Consider the following 24,187-nt stretch of genomic DNA (forward strand, 5'->3'; position numbering starts at 1 on the left):
AGGGATGCCAAGGGACTGTAATTAAGTTTTGGGGGAGTCAAAGACAGCATGGGGTAAGTGCCCTTAACTCTTGAGTAGTTCAAAGGTCAACTGTATTAAGATACATTAAATTTTTTAAAATTGGGAGGGTACATGATCAGGAACATTGAAGTTTGGCACTACTGCTCTAGGGAAGTATGGACTTTGTGTTAGGTTAACAAGTCAGCTTTAACTTTTGCTACTTTATTTTGTTTAACTAAGTTCGTCCTAGGTCAGTTTCTCTAAATTAATCTTCTACAGTCTTCTATGTTCTTTAAAAGACCCCTCCTTTTTTTTTTTTTAAAAAAAAAAATAGTGTTGAATATGGCAATAGCAACTGTAGCAGCAACAAAGAATTGCTATGAAGGATGGCTTTATGTGTATATAAATCCCTTTTAGGGTGTTTACAAATTCTTTAAGAAAAAAGTAAATAGAAGAATATAATTTGGTAAAGATTTACAAAGAAATGGCCAGAATAAGCAAATTTTAGCTCTAATAGACTTAAGTTTCAGTTAGTTGTAAAACAGGGTAGTTTATCCTCTAAGAAATGCTATAGATTTGATGATACATTTAAAACCTTTTCCTTTAGATTTTAAGTTTCTGCTTTAAAATTTTCAAAAGTAAAATCAGATTCTTGGTCCTTTGTCCTATATGTATTCTAGACCGATAATACCTAGTACTAGGGAAGACAAGATTAGCGAGCATGAATTACATATTTTTATTGTATTTCGCTGTTTATGTGTTTTTTTGATTTGTTTAAAGTTTTATCTCTAGAAAATGAGATGGTATTTAAATTTCAGTAGTGTATGTGTGTTGGGGGGGGGAGGGGCTCCATAGTGTAGTGTTTAGCACATCTGCTTTACATGCAGAAGGTCCTGGGTTTGCGCCCCAGGTACGCCAGATCCCCCGAGTGCACCCTGCAAACATGGGAGAGGAGATGCTCCGCCTTCAGAGATCCAGTTTGTAATGGGAAAATGGCAACATCTATAGGTCAGGGGTGGAAGTGGGGTGGAGGTGAATTAAAGAGGGGAAAAAAAAAATAAAAATAAATTTCAGTAGTGTATGTGACTTTAAATGTTTATTTATTTACCTCCGAAAGCTATGATGAAGGCAGCCACCATTACCTAACTGGTCGACTTTGGAAAGAGGTGACTAAACTAAAACACAGTTAAATACGTTTACTAATTGTGGACCTTTCTTGTTGGGTAGAGTATGCATATTTATTTCACAGTCAGATAATGGAAGTTGTTTTTAAAAAATAAACTTTGTACCAATGCTTTGACCCTCATTGAGATGTAGTTTCTTTGAATTTCATGTTTATTGTTAATATTAGTTTATAGAGTAATGCAGTGGAATATGAATTTACAGCAACCAAAGTTAAATTTAATATTATCTTGATTTTCCATAATAATAGAGAAAATAAGGGAATGCCTTAGTGTCTAGATCTTATCATGACCTATTGAATTATTTAATTACAGCTATTCAAGAATATATTAGTAATGAAAATACTGCTTTTATTTTAAATTTAAAAACATTTGTAAAATAAAATTTTATTATGGAACGTTTTCAAATTAGAGATAAATAGAAATCTGGAAAAACCTTTTTATTGAAGTGTAACAAATCACAGAAATGTGCATTTATCACAGATACACATTTTAAAATTTTATAAAGTGAGCACGCCAGTGCAGCCATCATTCAACTCAAGAAAAGAACACCCCTTTTCCTATCTCCTGTCTGCAGCCCCTCCTGGGGGTAGCCATTCTTTTATTTTTAAGAAAAACTTTATCATAAAGTTGTAATTTATGTGCAATAAAATTCACCCATTTTAGGTGTATAATTCAGTGATTTTTGGTAAATTTAGAGTTGTGCAGCTACCACTGTAGTTGTGTCAAAACATGTATGAGTATATTTTAATCAGTTTCTTTTTGTTGAATACATAGTACATTTCCAGATTTTCACTATTGTGAACACTAAAGTGATTTTTTTTATGTATATCTTTGTATATATTTCCAATTTCAGGATAGGTTCCTAAAAGTATAATCATTGGTTCAAAGAATATGCATTTATGGCAATTGGTACATGGTACCAAATTGCCTTTGAAAATAGTCGAACTAATTTATATTCTCACTGTCAGTAGATGAGTGTTTTCTTTTTTTTTTTTTTTATTTTTGGAACCACCTCAACATTGGATGTATTTTTCAGAAGTCATTACTAGTTTCGTGGATGAAACATGGTAACTCTGTTTTAATGTAATTTCTTTGATTACAGCTGCAATTGAGTTATATATTTAGTGACTTTCTAAGTTTTCTTTAGGATTTGTCTGATGGTATTCTGTCAGTTTATTTCTTAATGAATGCATTTTTAAAAATTTTTTGTTTGTGAGACATTTAAAAATATTAAAGGAGATGATCCTTTGTTATAAATACTTTTACCCAATTTGCTTTATATCAGGCTTATTTTTCATAAAAATAGATTAGGATTTTATGCTTAATGACAAAAATGAAAATTTGTGTTTTATTCTTCCAGCCATTTGGAAACTTATCTAGATAATTTAAAATTGGAGGCAATACTGAATTATATGAGTGACATTTTCTATTAAAGTGTGTACCTTTCATAATTTAAATTAAAAAATTACCAAGTAGACATATAAAACTAATGTATTATGCTTTGTTGCCAAACTTGGTCTTTCTAGGCAGTTATACTTAAGCATGAACATTGACGACAAACTGGAAGGATTATTTCTTAAATGTGGCGGCATAGACGAAATGCAGTCTTCCAGGGCAATGGTTGTAATGGGTGGAGTGTCTGGCCAGTCCACCGTGTCTGGGGAACTGCAGGAGTCGGTACTTCAAGATCGGAGTATGCCTCACCAGGAGATCCTTGCTGCAGATGAAGTTTTACAAGAAAGTGAAATGAGGCAACAGGATATGATATCACATGATGAACTCATGGTCCATGAGGAGACAGTGAAAAATGATGAAGAGCAGATGGAAACACATGAAAGACTTCCTCAAGGACTACAGTATGCACTTAATGTCCCTGTAAGTAATTCCTTTATAAGATATTAAACATATAATTAGAAACAATTTTGGATTAATACTACAAGTCACTGAAGGAATTTCAGAAAATATTTAATAACTAGTTCAAATGGATGTTTTTAAATAGATGCACTAAATAGTGACAAATCATATTTGACGAATCAAATTAAAAGGCAAAATTAAATTTTTATATTACGTACCTTCTAGAAACTTACCTTTTTCCAGGGTGACATTTATTTCTTCATCAAGATTACTGTGTATTAAATTTTAAGTGCTTAATTTTTAAAGATATTTTGTTTTAACTTCTTGGTTTCTCCTTAAAGAGTAGGAAGATTGAATCTTGATCATAGCTAGAAAAAGATCATAAACTCGGAGTGGAGAGATTTCCTTCAAATTCTGAACTCTCAGCAATTCCTGACCTCTTTATTTTTTGAAATTTTCTTTTTAATGTATATCATACCTTTAGTCTTTTCTGTTTACTGTAGACATTATGGGTCATCACCTAAGGTATTCCTTTGTAGGCACCCATAACTTTTTGCCTTTTTGTATTGTTATTTTTACTTGATAACCAGCAAAACCGCAACCATAGTGTAATCCTCTTTGTTTTTTTTTTTTTTTTTGTGATATTAAACCTGGATTCAGTACCTCTAACATACTGTATTTTTTCTTTTGCAGGACCTTCATATATCCTGCCCGTAATTTTCCCCTCAGACATAACCCCTCTTTGTTTTTTAACCTAGTTAATGCTTCATTACCATCAGCCTGCCACTTCTGTCTAGTCTAGGTTGAGTCAGTGCAATAGGGACTTGTGATTACTTGTTCATTGTGTCTCTGATAGATTGTAAGCTCTACAAGAGCATGAAATTTGTATTGCTTTCCCAGTTGTTGGCACATGATGTAAATAAATGGATAACTACTTTTAGTTGTGTTCTAATACATGTGCTTACCAAGTTTTACCTGCCTCATTGCAATGGCCTTTTTTTTAAGCCTGTCGATGTGCTGGAAAATTTAATTGATTTTTGAATGTTGAACCAGGCTTGCATACCTAAAATAAATCCCACTTAGTCGTGATATATGATTCTTTTTATACATTATTGTATTCAATTTGTTAATATTTTGTTAAGGATTTTTGCATCTACATTTATGAGATAGATCTAGTTTTATTTTCTTGTAATATTTTTGGCTAATTTTGATGTTAGAGTAATCCTGGACTCTAGGATTATAGAATGAGTTAGGAGTATTTCTCCTTCTTTCGTCTCCTGGAAAAGATTGTAGAGAATTGGTATGACATCTTCCTTTAAATGTTTGGTAGATTTTTAGCAGTGAATTCATATGGCTTGGTACTTTCTTTTTTGAAGGTTATTAATTACTGATTCAATTTCTTTAATAGATACAGACCTATTCAGATTGTTTCTTCTTCCGTGAGTTTTGGCAGATGTGTCTTCCAAAGTATTGATCTACTTCATCTTAAATGATCAAATTTGTGGGCATAGAGTTGTTTATAGTATTCTCTTTCATTCACCATAGAGTCTGTAGCGATGTTCTAACTTTCATTTTTTTGATATTATTTATGTGTTCTCACTTTTTTTCTTATCCTAGCTAGAGGTTTCCTGCTTTTTTTTAATACAATTTTTAAGTGGAAAGTAGGATTAACTATATTCACATTGTTGTAAAACACCTCTGGTACCATTTCATCTTGCAAACCTGAATCTTTATACCTACTGAACAACAATTTCCCATTTTCCCCTGCCCCCAGTAAAGGCTTACTGATTATATTGATATTTAGAAAGAACCAGCTTTTGATTTTCACGATTGATTTACAGTTCTCAGTTTCATTGATTTCTGCTCTAGCTTTTTAATGACTTGTTTTATTATTTTGGATTTAATTCGCTTTTTCTCTAGTTTTCTAAGGTGGAAGGTTAAATGATTGATTTTAGATCTTCTTTTCTGATGTATGTATTTAGTGTTATAAATTTCTTCCCTCTAAGCATTGTTTTCACTACATCCCACAAATTTTGATAAAGTTTTATTTTTATTTTCATTTTGTTCAGTATTCCTTTTAATTTCTCCTGAGATTTCTTATTTAATCCATGTGTTATTTAGAAGTGGGTTGATTAATCTCTTAAGTATTTTGGGATTTTCCAGCTATTCTTCTGTTACAGATTTCTCTAGTTAGTTCCATTATGGTTTGAGAGTTTATATGTTTTCTATTGTTTTAAATTTGCTAAAGTGTGTTTTATGGCCCTGAATATGGTCTATCCTGGAGAATGCTCCAAGTGAGCTTACAAAGAACATTTTCTGCTGTTGTGTTATGAAGTAGTCTGTAAATTACAGTAGCCTTTTTATTGGACTGACTGACTGACTATAGCCTTGTCCAATCTATATTTCAGGTAGTTTCTGTAGTGAACTTTCCAAAAGGAAATTTATTCTTCTCATTTCCCTACTAAAACTTCTTCAGAGGTTCCTTGTTTCCAGACAGCTCAAATACATCCTTTTACATGGGCTGGAAGAGCCTTTAAAATCAGTCTACTATCTTATCCAGCTTCTTACACAGAAATTTAAGCCCCTCTCCTTACTTCATTCTTTAAACATATCAAATTGCTTTAGTTGTTTAGGTCCACTATTATTTTTTTCTACTACTTCTGTACATGTCGTATGTACTTATAATATTCTTTGTGTGGCATTCTGCCATTTTTTACTTTTCAGTTTAAAAGCTTTCTCTTGTGTGTTTTTCATTATGGTTAACTAACTCTTTTTGATGGCTTTTCTTTGATGGCAAGACTATAAGATCTCTTTTCTGGATCCTGTCTTTTAACTTTGTGTTCTTTATATGTGGACGATAGTAGGCAATTAAATATGTTTTGAGTGAATGTGCGTGCATGTGTGTGTGTGTGTGTGTGTGTGTGTGTGTGTGTGTTTAATTGAACAAGGTTTAAAGTGGAATGCTCTCAGAGTTTTGACAACTGCATAAACTTACAGAACTCACAGCGCATTAAGATACAGAATATTTCCGTCATCCCAGAAGGTTCCTTTGGGGTTTTTCTTGGTCAATCCCCTCTCCAACAATTGTTCTGATTTATTTTATCCTATTGTAATTAGTTTTGTCCTTAAGAATTTTTTGTAAATGGAATCATATGTAACTTTTGTGTCTGGCTTCTTTTACTCAGCATAATGTTTTTGTAGTTTATCAATGTAGATTGAGTATATCAGTCAGTACTCCATTCTTTTTCATTGTTGATTAATATTGTATTGTGTATTATCCTAAATTTTATTCATCTCCCCTTTTATGGTTGTTTCTGTTATCTCTGGTTTTCAAAATTCTTGAATAAAGCTGCTATGTACATTCTCGTAGAAGTCTTTTAAAAATTTCTTTTGAGTACATTTTTATAGACATTAACCATTTCTCTTGTGTTTTTATTTTGTTTGATCTGGTGTTTGTCTTTGCCTCAGTATTACACTATCTTGATTGCTGTATCTTTTATAGTAAATGTTGAAATTAGGTAGTGGAGGTCCTCCAATTTTGTTATTCTTTGGCAAGACTGTTGTGACTGTTCTAGGTTATCTGCATTTCATATGAAATATAGAATCAGCCTTTCGGTTTTTAGAAAAAGAACTGGCTGGGTTTTGATTAGGATTGCATTAATTCTGTACATTGACTTCCATGAAAATCAACATTTAACAAAGTGTTTCCAATCCATGAACATGGTATATAGCTACATTTATTTAGGGTTTCTTAAATTTATCTAAGTATCGTTCTGTAGTTTTCGGAGACTTGTTGGACATATTTTGTTAAATTTACCTCTGTTTAATTTTTCGGATACAATTGTAAGTGGTATTTAAAAAATTTTAATGTCTCATTGTTCATGACTAGCATATAGATGCATTTCATTCTTTTTATTTTGACTATGTACCCTGTGACCTTGCTATATGTACTTATTAAATCTAGTAGTTATTTAGGTTTATTCATGGTTATATTATCTGTTCATATTCTTTATACATTTTATTCCCCCCCCCCCCCCATTCTGTGTCTTCTCTTTTCATATTGCATTGACTGGCTCCCCCAGTACAATGCTGAATGGAAGTGGTAAGATTAGGCATCTTTGCTTGTTCCGGATCTTTAGGGGACTGCATTCAGTTTTTCACTATTAAGAATTATTTCAGCTGTAGGTCTTAAACTATAAATAATATTTACTAGGTCGAAAAAGTTTTCTTTCTAGTTTGCTGAGCCTTTTGTTTTAGACTATGAATGGATGTATAACTCCATCAATTGTTTTTTCTCCACCTACTAGATGATCATATGAATTTTTTTCTCCTTATTAATATAGTGAATCATATTGACCTTCAAATGTTAAATCAACCTCGCGTTCCTAAGATAAACCACTCTTGGTCATGATGTGTCATCTTTCTTATGTGTTGTTGGATTCATTTTACTAATTTTTTAAAATAATTTTTTTCTGTGTTTATGAGGGATATTAGTTTTCTAATACTATCTTTGTTTTAGGTATACTGGCCTCATCATAAATGAGTTAGGAAGTAGTTCCTCCTCTGCGTTCTAAAAGTGTTTGTGTAAGATTGGTATTATCTCTACCTTATTATTTGACAGGCTTCACCAGTAAAGCTGGTCTGGGGGGTGGGTTTTCTTTGTGGGAAAGTTTTTGATACCAGATTCAATTTTTAAAACGTATATAAGGCTGCTCAAATTTAAAATTGTTTTCTTGAATCAGTTTTGGTAAGTTGTAGTTTTCAAAGAGTTTGTACATTTTGTCTTATTTATTTGAACAAAATTTTTCATAATATTTTCTTATTTTTTTTATTGTTTAAAGGATCTATAATGATTTCTTTTTTCTCATTCTTGATAATGGTAATTTGTTTTTTTCCTTAATATTCTGGGATGAGATTTATCAATTTTATTAGTCTCTTCAAAGTATCATTTTGGTTTTGTTGATTTTTTTCATTGTCATTTATTTTAACTTTCATTTTTAATCTGTTATTTCCTTCTACTTTTTAAAAAATTTGCTTTTTTTTTAGCTTTTTAAAGTAGAAGGTTAGATGACTATTTTAGACCTTTTCTTTGTTTTTAATGTAAACATTTGAAGTTCTAAACTTCTTGTTTATTTCTTTTTGACCCATCAATTATTTTGCTTAATTTCTAAATATTTTGAAATTTTCCAGATATCTTTTTTCACTGATGTTTAATGACTATGTTCAAAGAATGTACATTCTGTGATCTCATTCCTTTTCAATTTATTAACAGAGACTTGTTTTGGGGTCCAAAATATGATTGGTTGGTGAATGTTATTTATTCACTTGAAAAGAATAGTATTATGGCTGTCCTTGGGTGGGTTATTGTAAATGTCAGTTAGGTCAAGTTGGCTAGTTGTGTTCACCTCTTTTTTTTTTCCCCCCATTTTTTAAAATTAAGTATACTGGACTAACATTGGTTAATATTTATATGTTTCAGATGTACAGTTCTGCAATACAGCATTTGTATATTGCTGTGTGCTCACCATCCATATTCTAGTTTCCCTCTTGTCACCATTTATTCGACTCCTCTTCACCTATTTTATATCCTTACTAATCTATTGGTTCTCTAACAGTTAAAGTTTGTTTCCAAAAGATCCAATTCAAAATTATGTGTTGCATTAATTGTCATGTCTCTAGTTTTCTTTACTCTGCATTAGTTCTTTAAAAATTTTATGATTATAATACTTGAAAATTACTGACCATTTATTTTCTAGAATATCTGTTTGGTTTTATCTGATTTTTTTCTTTTAATGAGATTTAAGTTACTACCTTTGGTAGGGGTATTTCAAAAAGTGATGCTGTATTCTCTCCTCTTTGCATTCTAACATGTGGCACATGAATTTTATTTGCCCTGTTCCGATAATGGTTTGCTTTGATCAGTTGATTTAGGTGATGTCTGCCAGTTTTTTTCACTGTAAAGTTAATCTCATTCCTCATCCCACTTTTAAATTAATTAATTTGTGTCAGTATGGATTTAGGAGTTATATTATATATTCATTGGGTTAAAATCTATTATATAACTATTCTGTGTTTGGTTTAAGATTTAGCCAGTTGAAGCTCTTCATGCTGGCTTCTATGTTCTTTTGACATGTCTCATCAGTCTTTGAGTACTTCCTTTCTTTCTATCATAAAATGTTCTAGGTTTATCTTGTATTTTTCTTGCCTCAACCCTGGAATCAGCCGTTTCGCTGAGGAGCTCTGGTTCATTTTAGTGGAAAATGGTATTTAGAAACCAAGGTTTGGGTGCTCAGTGTGCTGCTTATTGCTATTGGAGTATAGCTGCTCCCAGGCCTGTCAGTGGACAAAGCTAGAGAATATACTTATGTATATAATTATATATATTTACATTTATATATGTACCTCCATTTACATCGGTAATTATCTCCATATCTATTCGTATTGAAAACATGAGTTCACACTGATACCTCCAGTTAGAGTTCATTAGAATACATTTTAGTTTTCTCACTTCCATATTTTATAACTCCCTTCTTGGACAGTGAGAGAAATCTGGCTTTCGTTATTCTTAATAGATTTTACTTACTTGATCAGACCCCACTAACCTCACGTGTAACTATTTTCCTTGAGCGCTGCCCCTCTTCCGACTCATGCCTTCTGCACTCTACCCAAGCTCCTATACTCCATGGCAGTGCATGCCACCCCCTGTCCTCTGCATGAATGCCTTTCTTCCCCTCCATGTGCTTTGACAACTTGAACTGGGCCTCATTACTACATGGAGCCCTCTATATACACTGTGCTGGCCCATGCCCATTGTTTTGATGCCTTCATCATCCCATGTAGCTTCTGACACCTTGCTCCAGACTGCCCTTTTCTCATAGCATCAACCCTTCCTTATGCTGCTTAGATTCTGACACCTCATGCTGAGTTGCCTTTCTATGTAGAGAACCTCCTCATTCTGCTTACACTCTTGATGTCTTGTGTTGGGTAGCCCTCCCATGCAGATGCCCTCTTCATCTGGGACCCGATACCTTGTTCTCTTCCAGCTTTTGGCTTTAGGAGTTAGTGTTTCATAAAGAATAAGTGGATAAGGGGGGACCAGAAAGTGGAAGGGACAAGAATTATCCTTTTACTTTTTCCGAGCTTAATTCGGAAATTACATAGATTCATAAGAAGTTATAAAAATAGTATAGAGAGAACCTATGTACTCTTTACCCAGTTTCCCCCAGTGGTTAAATTTTATATAACTATAATACAATCTCAGAATTAGGATATTGACATTGCTTTAATATGTCGAATGTTATATACTTTATCACACGTGTGGATATGTGTAACCACCACCACAATCAGATACAGAACTAATCCATTATTAACAAAGGCCTTGCTGTGCTATGCCTTTGCATTCATACCTCTTTTCCTTTCCATCATTTCTTACCCCTGGCTATCCTATCCCTAATCTGTTTTCCATCTCCATAATTTAGTCATTTTGAGAATGTCATATTAATGGAATTATACAGTATGTGACCTTTGAGGTTGAGTTTTTTCACTTAGCATAAAGCCCTTGAAAGCCATCTGAGTTGTGTGTACCAGTAATTTGTTCTTTTTTTATTTCAGAGTGCTATTCCATGGTGTGGATGAACTGCAGTTTACCCATTCACTTATTGAGGGACATTTTAGTTGTTTCTACATTTTGACTATCACAGATAAAGCTGCTGTGAACGTTCATGGGTACATGTTCACAAGAATATAGGTGTGCATATCTCCAAGATAAATACCCTGCTATACACCTACTACCAGATATAATCACTCCTAACATTTTGCTATATGTAATTCTGTGCTTTTTATGTGCATAGGATCATGTTGCTTTTTATCTACTCTTTTCACTTACCACCATATTTTGAACTTTTCTCAGCTCCTTATTCTTCTAATACATAATTCTTAAATGTATGCTTGATATTCCACATTTATGGATAATACATATTTTAGTCCTGTTAGTCCTAACAGACAGTGGTAAATTTGAGTTGGTTCTGAGAATGAATCCGTGAAAAGTTGATATACACCAAATAAACGGAATTTAGGGTTTATGTTACATTGCTTTATACTAGAACACAACAGGCATGAGAAATTATATTCCTTCTTAATGTATTCCTACTGATAGGGCAGAGTGGTGAAGAGCAGGTCTTGGGATTATGAGTATATATTTTTGAATTAAAGAGGGGATTTTGATCTAGAATATGATCCAAGTCTCCAAAAGTGTGAAAACTTAAGCCAGCAGGCCTTTCATCATTTCTAGATTGTTCGTGAGAGCCTTTTCAAAATAAAAATAAATGTTGAACATATTAATGGTTTTCTTTTATTTGCTTACTCACTTGTAAGTCACAACAAACTTTTTTCATATTAACTATTTTGTTAATCCAAAATAAAAAATTGAGTTTTGAGTTTTCTTAAATTGTTAGTAACAGTTTAGGTTCTGTAGCCTATGTAAACTCCCTATTGCTTTGCGACAGTTGAAGTAAAAGTTTTTCATTTGTAGCAGTTGCCAGTTTTCAGGATTTCTCTTGCCCTTCCTGCTCTAAATTAGTCGCCCAAATTCAGTGGCCCTCCATTTTGAACAGCAGTCTACAGGCCAACTTTTGAATGTCTGTAGTTTACTCATTAGAATATTGTTTTCTAATATGTTAGAAATTTGAAATAAAATTTAATACAATTAATTTTTTCAGATCCTTAGTCTTATTAGCCACATTTCAAGTGCTCAATAACCAGATGTAGTTAGTGACTTCTTTTTTGGACAGTATCAGATAAAGAACATTTCCATTATTGCTAAAAGTTTTATTGGGTGGCACTGTTAAAAAACTTCTCAACTCAGAAATTAATTTCAAAATTCAAAAAAAAATTTTGATTTATCCTTTTTTCTTATTTTCATTCAAGAGAAATTGAGAAATCGTAACTCTTTTAGGTCTTTATTTTTCCAGTTTGATGGCAAGCATGTTGAAGAGTAAAGACATGTCTGTATTGATAAAATGAAACAAATTGCAATTTATGATAAATACCACATTTGTTTTCTAGAAAATTGTTGGATTATATTACTTTAGCTAAAGGATTTTATAAATTTTGAGCTATAAAAAATGTTCTAATTATATTGATTTAATAAAATATAAAATATTATTTCAGGTATTTATAAGTCCCGCTTCAGGGTTCATGTTAGTCATGAATTTCTGTGCTGTAAAACAGCAAGAATGTAATTGTAGGCATACTTTTATGTATTTTATATTTGTGATTATTTTGTTTAATACCTGGGAAACTCAAAATATATTTGGCCAGTGGTATAAGACCTCTGTTTTGTTTTTCAGTTTTTAAATTTCCTTAAATCCTGTCATTAGTTTTAGGAGGGTTGTGTGGATGTATTCCCCAATATCTATTGCTCCAGTTAATTAATATACCCATGCTAGGAATTTGTTAATATATTTATAATGAATGACTTTTTTCCTTACTATTTAAGAAAAAAAAAGACTCATTTTACTCATTTCAGTGATTTTTAAGATAGTTATTATTTTTGCCACATATTTTTTACTCTATTGCAGAGTTCGACTGTGTTTATTGGTAACAAGTGATCTTTCATTATCCTTGAAGGTGACAAATCTGCCTTTGTATTTATCTGCTGAAGTAGTTGGTAGGCTATGTTTCTTCCTCTCTTTTTGGCTACCTCCCAACTTCATTACATAGTTTGCTTTTTCAACAAAGTCTTACAAGTTGTAGCAAATTCTTATTATTGCATTTCTGTTAAAGTTCATTTAAAGGATTCAGAAGTAATTTTATTAGTTCATATCTGTTGAGTTCTTTATCTTTTGAAGTGATGGCATCCCTTTTATTAGGGCTGTATGTTTAAGAAGTGCTTCTCCCTTGATTCAAATACTTTTTATATCAGCATATTCTTTGGATATCATTTTCAGGAATAGATTTATCAAGGGAGCTTATTTTAAGGTGAGTAGATGGTAATTTATATTAATTCTTTAGTTGTTTTTTTTTTAACCAAGATTTTACTCACATGCTGTATAGCTCTTAGAAGATGTCCCTATTTGAGAAGCAACAGTATTTAAGCAGAAAAACATGGAGTGATTTTGCTTCACAGTTTTTCTGGTGAGAGTCGTGTTATTACTTATTATTGACTTCAGCTCACCTGGTAAATAAATGAATTGAGGTATTTCTCCTAGCAGATTGTTTTAGGGAGCTAACCTGGAATGGTCTGTTTTTTAGTATACTCCCATGCTGTTTGCATAGTTTGACTCATTTTTATCATTTTTTTTTCTCCCATAGGTAGACATAAATTGTTATTGGAAGGTTTCTTTCAAGACGACTTTAATAATGTAGCCGGTCTCCTAACACTTTTCATATAGTTCTCTCTGATCTTTGGTGTCTAATTAATTAATCTGGAATTGTGAGACAGTGGTACTGAATGAGTTATATACTCTTTTACTTAGGTCAGTAGTGCACAAATGGAAATCATTATGGACAAGGCTATTTAAGGGTCAGACTAGCTAGATCCAGTCTCAGAGGTGCGTACTTTGGGTTTTTCATAATTGTATGGTATAGTGTATTATGAAACGTAATAATAGTGTATTATTTTTTTTACATAGTCATTGTAAAAAAAAATAATGTAGAAGAGAACAAAGTAAAAAGTAAAAGTGCCTTATTTCTAACAGTTGCCTACTCTAATTCCAAAGTAGTAACTACTAATGATATTCTTCTGGAAAATTTTAATTTATAAACAAACATATAGTGTATTTCTATAAAATATGTTTTGTAATTATAATGTATATTTTACAAAAATAACAAATTTTGTTTTATATAAGTTAGGTAATGCTATTTGGATGCTTTTAAAATTTGCGTTATTCAATAACATTTCCATGTTATTGCATATAAATTAGCTCATTTATTTTACTGATTAAATGATATTCCTTATTTTATTTACTCTATTGATGGATATTTACATTATTACTAGATTTGTTTGAATGAAATAGTGGTGAAAGGATCATGCTTGTATATATAGCTATAGACAGATCTCTATATACAAGCTTGTTTGTATGTATATATATCTGCACATTTGTAACACTTTCTCTAGGTGTATGTCTTTTAATTGAAATCTAAGGTTCATACAGAAAAGTGCACAAATTGTAAGTGATAAATTTTCTCAAAAGTGAACATACTTGTGTAACCACTACCCAGATCAAGACAGAACATTATCAGCATCCTAGAGGCCTTCTCTCTCTTTTATCACTCTTAGTCACAACCCTCTTCCTAAAGATTACCACTATAATCTACCACTACACTGCTATTATGGTCTGTTAGTTTTACCTGATTTTGAATTCAGTATAAATAGAATCATGCACTTTCTACCCTTTGTGTCTGATTTCTTTGTTTTACATTGTTTATGAGTTATATCCATGTTATTGCATGTAGCAGTAGTTTATTCTTTATATAACCATCAGTTGTATAAATATATCAAAATTTATTCATTCTAGTGTAGGCATTTAGATTGTTTCAAGATGTTGGCTGTTATGAAAAGTGCTGCTGTGAATATTCTTGGATGTGTCTTGCTGCATGTACATACTGATTTCTGTTGGTTATATACTTAGAATTGAATTTGTTGAGTATACATATGTTCAGCTGTAGTGGATACTGTCAAAAGTTTCTCTAAGTGGTTTTGCCAATTTATACTTCTTACTCCATATTCTTGATATTTGGTATTGTCAGGTTTTTTTGAATTTTAGGCATTGTGGTGGTTCAAATAGTATTGCTATGAGATTTTAGGTTGCATTTCACTGATAACTAATGAAATTGAATGCCTTTTCATGTTTACTGGTAATTTGGATATTGTTTTTTTGTAAGGTACATGTTTACCTTTTCATTTTTCTGTTAGGTTGTTTCTTTCTCTTACAGATTTATAGTAGTTCTTTATTTGTTGGTGATATATATGTATTGCAGTTATCTTTTCCACTATGCTTTGCCTTTTTACTCTATTGATGATAAACAAGTTAATGTTAATAAAATTCAATTTAAAAGTCTTTTACTTTGGTGTTTTTTGTATCCTGTTTAAGAATTCTCTGTCTCCTCCAAGCTCATAAAAATATTTTCCTTTGTTAATTAGAAGCTTTTATGTTTGTTGTTTTTCTCCCATTTAGATTAACAGCCTATTTGAAATAGATTTTTGCTGATGTGAAATAGGAATCAAGACTTATTTAATGTTTTTTTCCCTCCACTCACCCATAGAAATTTTTTCAGTTTTTACTTTGCTGGCTTAATGTTTTAGTTCTTAGAACAACTTAGCTATTAGGATAATGATAAGTAGATTTTTCTTTGATTAATGATAGGGATTTATATTAAGATGACTTAATATCATTTTAAGATTATGAAGTAACATACTTGTTGAGAAAATGTAAAAATTGAAAACTAAAGATAATAAAAATTGCTGTAATTTTACTACTCTAGCATATTAGTTACTAACATTTTGTTAGCAGTTTACTGTTTTCTTTTTCTGTTTGTTTTTCTGTGTGTGTATTTGTATAAAATTTACTGCATTTGTATTTGTGTGTTTGTATAAAAATGTAAAAGTATATATACATATTTTTATGTTTATCACTTAACCTTAAATCATGAGCATTTCACTGTCGTTAATATTCAAAAGTAAGATTTCTAACTGTATAATGTCATAGCTGTACTGTAATTTATCTCACTATTTCTTTATTATCGGTTATTAGACTGTACTTTTTTACTACCATATAAATAATATTGTGATGTTATATGTAGACACTGTTGTGCTGGCATTATTTTTTCATTATAGAGTTTTTAAGGTTCTTGATATATACTGGCCAATTTGTAGTCCACAAAAGTTGACCAATTCTCCTTTTGGTAGTGTATGAGATTCCTAACTTAATATCTTTATAAATGATATAAAGTAGGAAATGTGAAATATCATTTCTATATTTGCATATGATGTTGGGAAAAACAACTGGACTTGGTATTGGCTTGGGAGTGGAGAAGAAAATGAAAATATGTCTTTAGATAGACGTCTGGGTAATAAAGCATATTGAAAGATGGGGAAAATGATTGGAGTTTCTAATGTGAAAGGAAAGATTATTTCATTTTTAGCAGTACTGAGTTTTAGATAATAGAATATCTAAGTGATGTTTTGTAGAATATCTAAGTGGTGTTCTATGTACCGAAGCAATTACACATCTATAGTTATATAATAATAACCATAAATATTTGCATAGAACTTGAAGGTTTCCAAAGTGCTCTTTATATATCATTTGGTATTTTGATGTATATAAACTGGATGTTATTATTACCATTAATTAACAGATGAGGAAACAATTATGATAATAAGCGGCATCAAGAATCTACTATATACTACTATGTACAGTAGTTGATGCTTTATGTACATAATCTCTTTTAACTCTATAGAAATTCCATGAAGATTATTGCCTCCATTTTATAGATGAAGAAAGTTCCAAATGATTAAATTTTAGTTGTTCAGCCTCACATTGCTAATATTACTATTTGGGATTAGATTGTGTTTTTTTAAACTCTCAACCTATGCTTTTCTTGTTTTGCCATACTATTTCTGTAAGCAAAGTTCACCTAGAAAATAATTGGAAGGTGGGATTGAAATTTAAGTCTTAAACGTCACATAAATAGTGTTGGCATTTTGTCTATTTTGTTATTTTTAAAATTCTTTTCTTTTAGTAGTAGATATTATAGAACCACTGGAAAGTCTTTCCACATTCTGACAGTAACTAAACTGTATATGGAAAAATAAAATATATTTATGCAAAATAACTTTTAAATACATTTGAAAATTTTAGATTTATTAAGCAGTTGTAATGGAAATACTAATGCTGGATTAAAAGATACAAGATTTTGGTTTAAGTCCTAGTGTTAAAACTTAATAGCTTGGGTAAGACACCTCCCTGAAGTTTTAATTTTCTTATTGGTAACATAAGGATAAAAAGTAATTCATGGATCACAGTAGTTAGGATCTCAGTTGCTAGATTTAGAAAACTTGTTTAAATTTTGGTTTTCCCTCTTTATGAGATTTTAGAAAAATAACCTTTGTGGGTCTTAATTTTCTTATTTTTATTTATTATTATTTTTTCTTTTTTTTTTGATCCTTTTCTTTTTTTATTTTTATTATGGTGACATTGGTTAACGAAATCTAGTCTGAAGTTTCAGGTGTGCTATTCAACAGTAAGGCATAAATATTGCATTGTGCGTTCAACACCCATAGTTAGATTTCTTTCTGTCACCACATATTTGAGTTTTACTTCATCCACCTTCCATCGCCTCCCCCATTTTCTTATTTTTAGAATGTGATGAAAATACTAACCTCATAGTGTTGTCCAAGGCTTAAGTGCTATAGAGTACAGACTAGAGACTGTGTGCCTCACCCCACCAACCCCAACCCGAACTCCACCCTCACCTGTTGTCTCCTATCACCTAGGACAGTACCTGGCATATAGTAAATGTTAGGTCTTAGTTTATTACGCTGATAAAGAGGAATCACAAATTTGTAGAACACTATATAAATTTAACTTTATATTTTGAAATATTTAAGATTTATAAAAAAGTTGTAGAAATAGTACAGAGTTTACATAAACCCATCACACAGCTTTCTGTAATATCAAAACCTATTCAACTATGGTACAGTTATCAAAACCAGGAACTTAATATTGGTAAAATGCTATTAACCTATTAACTAATAGTTTTACAGACCTTATTTTAATTTGTTTTTCCCCTAATGTCCTTTTTTTTTTCCCCACACAGGATTCAGTTCAGAATCCCACAATGTATTTAATTGTATCTTCTTATGTCTCCTTTGGCAATTGGTCAGTCTTTCCTTATCTTTTATGACATTGACACTTGATGAGTATTAGTTATTTCGTAGAATTTCTCTATTTGAGTTTTTCTGATGTTTTCTCATGGTTAGATGGAAACTGCATTTTTTGACAATCTCACAGAAGTGATGTTGCGTTCTTGATGCATCATATCAAGGAATACAAAATGTGGATATGTCTTCTTACTGGTGATATTAACCTTGATTCTTCAGGTAATATCTCCCAGTTTTCTCCACTGTGAAGTCAGTAATTTTTCCTTTGTAATTGGCAAATATCTTGGAGGAGATATTTGAATTCGTTTAAATATCCTGTTTCTTTTTTTTATTTACTAATTTTAGCATCAGTCGTGGACCCTGCCTACTCATTATTAACGTATTTGGCATATTGTAATTTTATATTTTCCTCATTCCTTCTATATTTTAATTGTAGCTGTTCCTCTCTCCCATTTATTTTTTTCACATTTATGTCAGTATGGATATTCATTTTATTCTATGAGTTATAATTCAGTACTCTCATTATTTTGTTGCTTAAGTCATTTCAGTGTTGCAATTAGGAGCTCTTTGAGATTGGCTTTTGTATCCTTTGACATATGCTAATCTTTTTTCAGGCATGGGTCATCTTATATTTCCCCCTCCTCCAGTCTGGAATCAGCCACTTCAAGGAGCCCCAGTTCCTTTTTTTTGAATAATGATATTTAGAAACCGAAGTCTGTGTGCTAAGTGTGTTGGATGCTGTTGCTTCTCAGTGATCTCAGCAGATAGAGCTAAAAAGTGCATGTATGTCTACTAACCTGCAGATGTGCTCACATCTGTATTTATTCATGTTGGTGGGACCCAGGAGTCTGAATTAAGAGAGACAAATGGAGAAAAGGAAGAGAATGCAGAATATAGTTAAGACGTGTCTAGATCAGCAGTTCTTAAAATTTCTAGTCTTCCTTTACTCTCAAAAAATATTGAGGATTCCTAATAGCCCTTGCTTATTATGTTGGCTATATATATCAGTATTTACCATTTTAAAAATTAAAACTGAGAAATTTACAGTTTTTTAATTTATAAATAACCAGAAATCCCCTTATATGTTAATGTGTAACATTTTAATGAAATGTAACCCTATTTTTTGAAATAAAAAATTTAGTGAGAATTTGTTTCACAATTTTACAAATCTGTTTATCACCTGGCTTATTAAAAGGTAACTAGATTCTCATATTTGCTAATCCATTCAGTCTGTGGTGATATCACATGTTAGTTAGCTTCTGGAAAATGCCACTATGTGCTTGGAGAAGAGAGAGGAAAAAACAGGTAGTCTTAACAAAAGTATTTTTTCAGTAGTCCGTGGACCAAACTTTGAGAACCACTGGTATAGATTTACTGAAACTCTTACAAAATAAAAGTACCTATGTAATAGAAAGACGGATCCAAAAGAACTGCCATGAAGGACAGGAAAGAACTTAAATCATGGTGTTAGGAAGTTGAAAGAATAGAATTTCCAGGTAGGATGGGTGTCGGCAGCACTATTTCAGGTAGGATTATGTGATCACTTTGTCTAGTTCATCTTTGAATTATGTAAATTATAAGATGTTGAACAGTAACCCAAATGCAAATTATAGTGAGAAATATAGGAAAGTAGACTAGAATGTTGTGAACTGTGTGTGGATCCCTGAACCTTTTCAAAATCAAAGGGTAGCTAGGGACTTTCTCAAACCCTGACAAATGTAGCTTCTTTCAAAATTTTGCATCCAAACATGAATCAAGCAGAAGGGAGGATTATGGTTTATGATTCACACAAAGCTTTTTCCATCAGTGTGCTTCTGTGGCTTGGTGAGCTTTGAATTAGAAGTCTTCCTGTTGACTTGGTTACATCTAACTGTTCTTGCCAGAACCATTGTGGAAGTTCGTATATACACATACACATATATACATACATACATGCATATATGCACTTGGTCTTAAATTTCTCTTTTTTTCTGGACTCTATGAATACTCTCAAATATTTCTAATATTCTTTCTTCAGACAGTATGTTTTCAGTACAGTTAATTGTGTTATAGCTTTCTTTTCACACTTAAACATTCGTTATACTTCTGGTCACTTTGATTCCACTTGTTTCCTGGGCAATATTTTGGAAACAATTCCTTCTGTTGATAGTTAAACACGTCCTTTTTGTTTGGCTATGTACTTGTTATACTCTGAGAATAATCATTTCTCTAACTTCGGAGGCAGTTGTTTTGTCTATATACTTACTATAGATTATTCTTTCAAAAAGTTTGGCCATATAAGAAGGAAGTTGTCGGAGAATTTTGATCCATGAGAATTTATTTTATAGAGGAAATTTAAATGTGCTTTTAGGCAGAGAAGTAGCTGGTGGAGTAAGGTAAATTATTTTAGAGAGGCAGAGTAGCAGCAGAGCTCGGAGATGTGTAGGAATGGAATCCATACAGAGTGAAGAGGAAAGCACAAAAAATACCTTCTTTTTACTCAAACAGGGATGGGAAGAGGAATGAGAATACCAAAAATTAAAATCGAAAATTAAAAAGAACATGCGGCTCCAGAAATGGAGAGGAGAGTAGGTAAGGACAGATGTTTCTGCTAAGTGACCTAGGTCTTTTCTATAAAGTAGATCGTAGAGAATCTTGAAAACTGAGCTGGGGAGAATAGAATTGACACCATGGATAACAAGGAGTTACTGTAGATTCTTCACTAGAGAAGTGAGATGAAAACAGTTTTATATTAATTTATTATAAATTAATACATTTATAATAAAGAATACACTGGGGAGATGATAAAGCCCTAAAGCAGTGTAGTTTATAAGGTTAATTGGAGTGAATTGGATGCTGCTGGGTATGAATGTAGGATATGAGAATGAAAAGAAGGAAGAGTTTAAAATGATTCATTCTGAGGATTCATGTTCTTATATGGGAGTTGGGGGTAGAAGGGAAACCAAAATGTCTAAACCAAACCAAATATTCATTGCACACTGTGTCTGGCAACATTATTTTAAGTACATTTATATTTATTATATCACTTATTAACATTGAGTCTGGAAGAAAGTTGAGACGCGGAGCAGGTTTAGAAGACAAAAATGAAAGGAGGTTATATATATATATGATAAACTTGCAGTTCTGCTTGAGTCTCCTATTTTATCCATGAAGGCTTTTGCAGTTAATGACAAATCTCATAAATTTCTCGCTTTGATTCCTGCTCTTATTCCCTGTGTTATTCATTTAGGTTGAGCCCAACCTGCGCTGTCTTGAATTATTTATTTCTTTAATCATCAGAATTTCCCGTCTACATTTTAAGACCTTTGAAAAGGAGACCTTGTATTTGAAATGTGTTCCCAGTATCTGGAATTATGTTTGGCACATAATTAATAAATTTAAAGCTTTTGTTGTATTATTTTATACTGACTGAGTTTAGCACATAGTGAGCACTTACTAGATCTTGAAAGAATAAGTGAGTGAAAACTATTATGGGAAGTACCAAAGAAGAATATCGTATTTTCAGATATCAGGATAATATACAAGTACATTAGATAGTTAAATATAAAAGTAGGATAGTTGGTTAATTTCGGGGCAAGCAAGAGTGAAATAAATCTTGAAAAAGAAAGAACCATTCTAGGTTCTGGGCTTGAGCTATTAGTGATTAGAATCAAAGGAAGGACTTTTTTATTTTATTTTTTTTGACATAGAGCGGCCTCTATATTTAAAGTTGGGAAAATAAAGGGAGAGAAGATCAAAAAAGAAAAAAAACACATCAGAATAAGAATTATGTTTTAGAACTATCAAGAAAGAATCAGCTTAGTGGTGCTGAGGGGTGAGGAAGTATGACCTTATAAGGATGCTAGGGAAGAAGATGATTAAAGAACGTAGCTATGACAGGAATCATGCCTGACAGCTTCCATTGTCTCAGAGTAGGTGAAAAAGTAACACTGAGAACTTGATTTTCTTTTAAAGATAGCTCTCAGGGAAAGAGTAGATAACTTTTGGATGATTCTTGTCTCTCTTGTTATGCTTAAGAATTTTTCATGTTTTTATAGATTATTGTAGTCTTCCTTGGGCCACAGAAGATTTAAGTTCTTTCCAGACTTTCTGCAACTCATTCTTTCTAGCTGTCTTATCATACCTATCACTTTATGTTTTGGGATTTACTCACATAGTTTCTAAGCACCTTAGGCTGGACCATATACTTTGGTGTGTGGTTATGTTATATATAGAGGAGATTACTTTATTTCATTTATGAGTGATAAGCCTATTGCAACCTTATAAAAATGTAACTTGCTGTATGTCTGTTGACATTCATAATGCTTTGATCCATTGATACTTCTAGGTTTGGGTCTGTTCTTTCGCAATGGTAAAAGTGTGCCTCATATTTGAAAATCCAGGACCAATATGAACATTTTCCATATATGTAGAAATAACTGAAAGATACATGTATTAATTTTTTTCACTGTTTTACATATAAAGGCTCTTCCCTAGTTTGTGAATAGCTGCTAATTGCAGAGCTTATTTGTCTTACACTCCACTTGACACTTTTGGTAAAAAGAATTCCTCTGTTTCATATTGCTGCATGCTACATTTTCATGATTCTTTGTAATTTGTAAGCTGACAAATGTTAGAACTACCTTTTGATGTCCTTACAAAATTGGACAGAGCAGTTCAACAGCTACTTAGTTTGTTATCATTTCTCCTTGTCTCATACCCAGCCCAAATAGTTGTATTTTAGTAAACATCATTTCAGAGACGATAACATACGTGTCTGAATTCCAGGGCCTTGGTGGTGTTAATTTTACCATTCTCTTTCATGTTCAAAATAATACCAAAAGAAGCCATAAATAATGGTCAACAGTACTATTCTATAACCTAATAGAATTATGAGCTGAATAATCATTTATGTCATGTTTTTGTGCCAGTGTTCTCCTAGATTTGTGATCCCCATACTGCCTACATTTCAGGAATTTATGAAAGCTTCCAATTCCTAATTTTGTCAGTCTGAAATCCCTGGCTTATGTTGCATTTTTCTTATGAACCCCTTCTACATAGCTGTATCTTCCAGCTTCACACTGTGAATCTATAAGATGTTTATAATCTTTTGCACCTTTTTTTAGTGTGTTTTTTAAAAATGTAGCCATTAGCACATTGTACTTCTTGGATTATTATCAAGGATTTTTTTTTTTTTTAAGCTTATAAACAATTTATTTCTTACCATTCTGGAGATTGGAAGTCCATGATCAGGGTGTGAGCATCATAGGGTGAGGGCCCTCTTTTAGGTTGCAAACTTCTCCCTGTGTCCTCACATGGTGGAAAGATCAGGGATATTGTATTTCGTAGCCTGTTCAAAGTTTCTTAGTTTTAAGATTCTTATGTTTTCATTTCAAGCGTAGATAGCAAATGTAGCAGTGAGGAGTGGGTGACTGAGCATCTCTTGAGAATTGATATTACCATTAGTGATTATAGAACCTATTTGATATTACCATTAGTGATTATAGAACCTATTTTTTTTAGGACAAGCATCTCTTTGTGAGAACCGAGATCTAAATATGGGTCACATTGTTGACATCTCAATGTTTCTTAATATATTTCTATATTTATTGTGTAGTTAGCATCATGTCTTGTACATAGCAGCAGCCTAATTGCTTTCAATTTTTCCATTTCTCTTTCACCATGTCTTTTTTCTAAAAACAAACTTATTTTCTGTCTCTTTTCTTTAAAAACTAGCAGATAGTATGTAGTGCCCTTCTTCTCATTCACATTAGGTTTACTTATTTTAATATTACAGTTTTAGGAAAATTCAGTACTAATTATTTATATGCAATTCTATAAACACATAATTTGGTGATGGTTTGTTGTACAGGTCAGGAAAAAAGTGTTGAGTTTAACGATAATTAAATTTTCATTGTCTTTTTATGTGAGATGACCTTTTAGGATTTTGTGGTGTTCTCCTGATATTTTATAAATTGAGAGAAAAACGCATTGTGAAGTCTAATTACCTTTTTTATCCCCCAATATTTTATTTATTTTTGGTATTTAACCCTTTGTGTGTGTGTGTGTGTGTGTGTGTGTGTGTGTGTGTGTGTATGCCTTTAACTTCAGTGTATTTCCTTAAATGTGGGAGTGAAATTGATGTTATTGTTTTGACTTCTGCTTTATTGTAGTAGGTCTTATAATCATCTTTTCCCAGGATTTATTTAACCCTTTTTACTCAGATAGATGTTTATAAAATTGTAGTTTATCCTTCAGTTTATGTACTCTTGATTCTTATTTTTTAATT

At 31.9% G+C, this 24,187-nt stretch overlaps 1 protein-coding gene across 5 annotated transcripts in view; it reads left to right on the forward strand.

Moving 5' to 3' along the window:
* Window positions 1-24,187, forward strand: part of ZNF148 (zinc finger protein 148) — a 105,744-nt gene that overhangs the window by 46,145 nt on the left and 35,412 nt on the right. For all 5 annotated transcript variants that reach the window (XM_016135192.2, XM_016135195.2, XM_016135189.2 and 2 more), the window contains one exon: window positions 2,711-3,059. In XM_016135192.2, the coding sequence (XP_015990678.1) occupies window positions 2,727-3,059 (333 nt within the window). In that variant the 5' untranslated portion in view covers window positions 2,711-2,726. The remainder of the gene's footprint in view (window positions 1-2,710; window positions 3,060-24,187) is intronic.

This window comes from Rousettus aegyptiacus, unplaced genomic scaffold (genome assembly GCF_014176215.1).
Source record: "Rousettus aegyptiacus isolate mRouAeg1 unplaced genomic scaffold, mRouAeg1.p scaffold_m13_p_4, whole genome shotgun sequence".
Taxonomy (NCBI): Eukaryota; Metazoa; Chordata; class Mammalia; order Chiroptera; family Pteropodidae; genus Rousettus; species Rousettus aegyptiacus.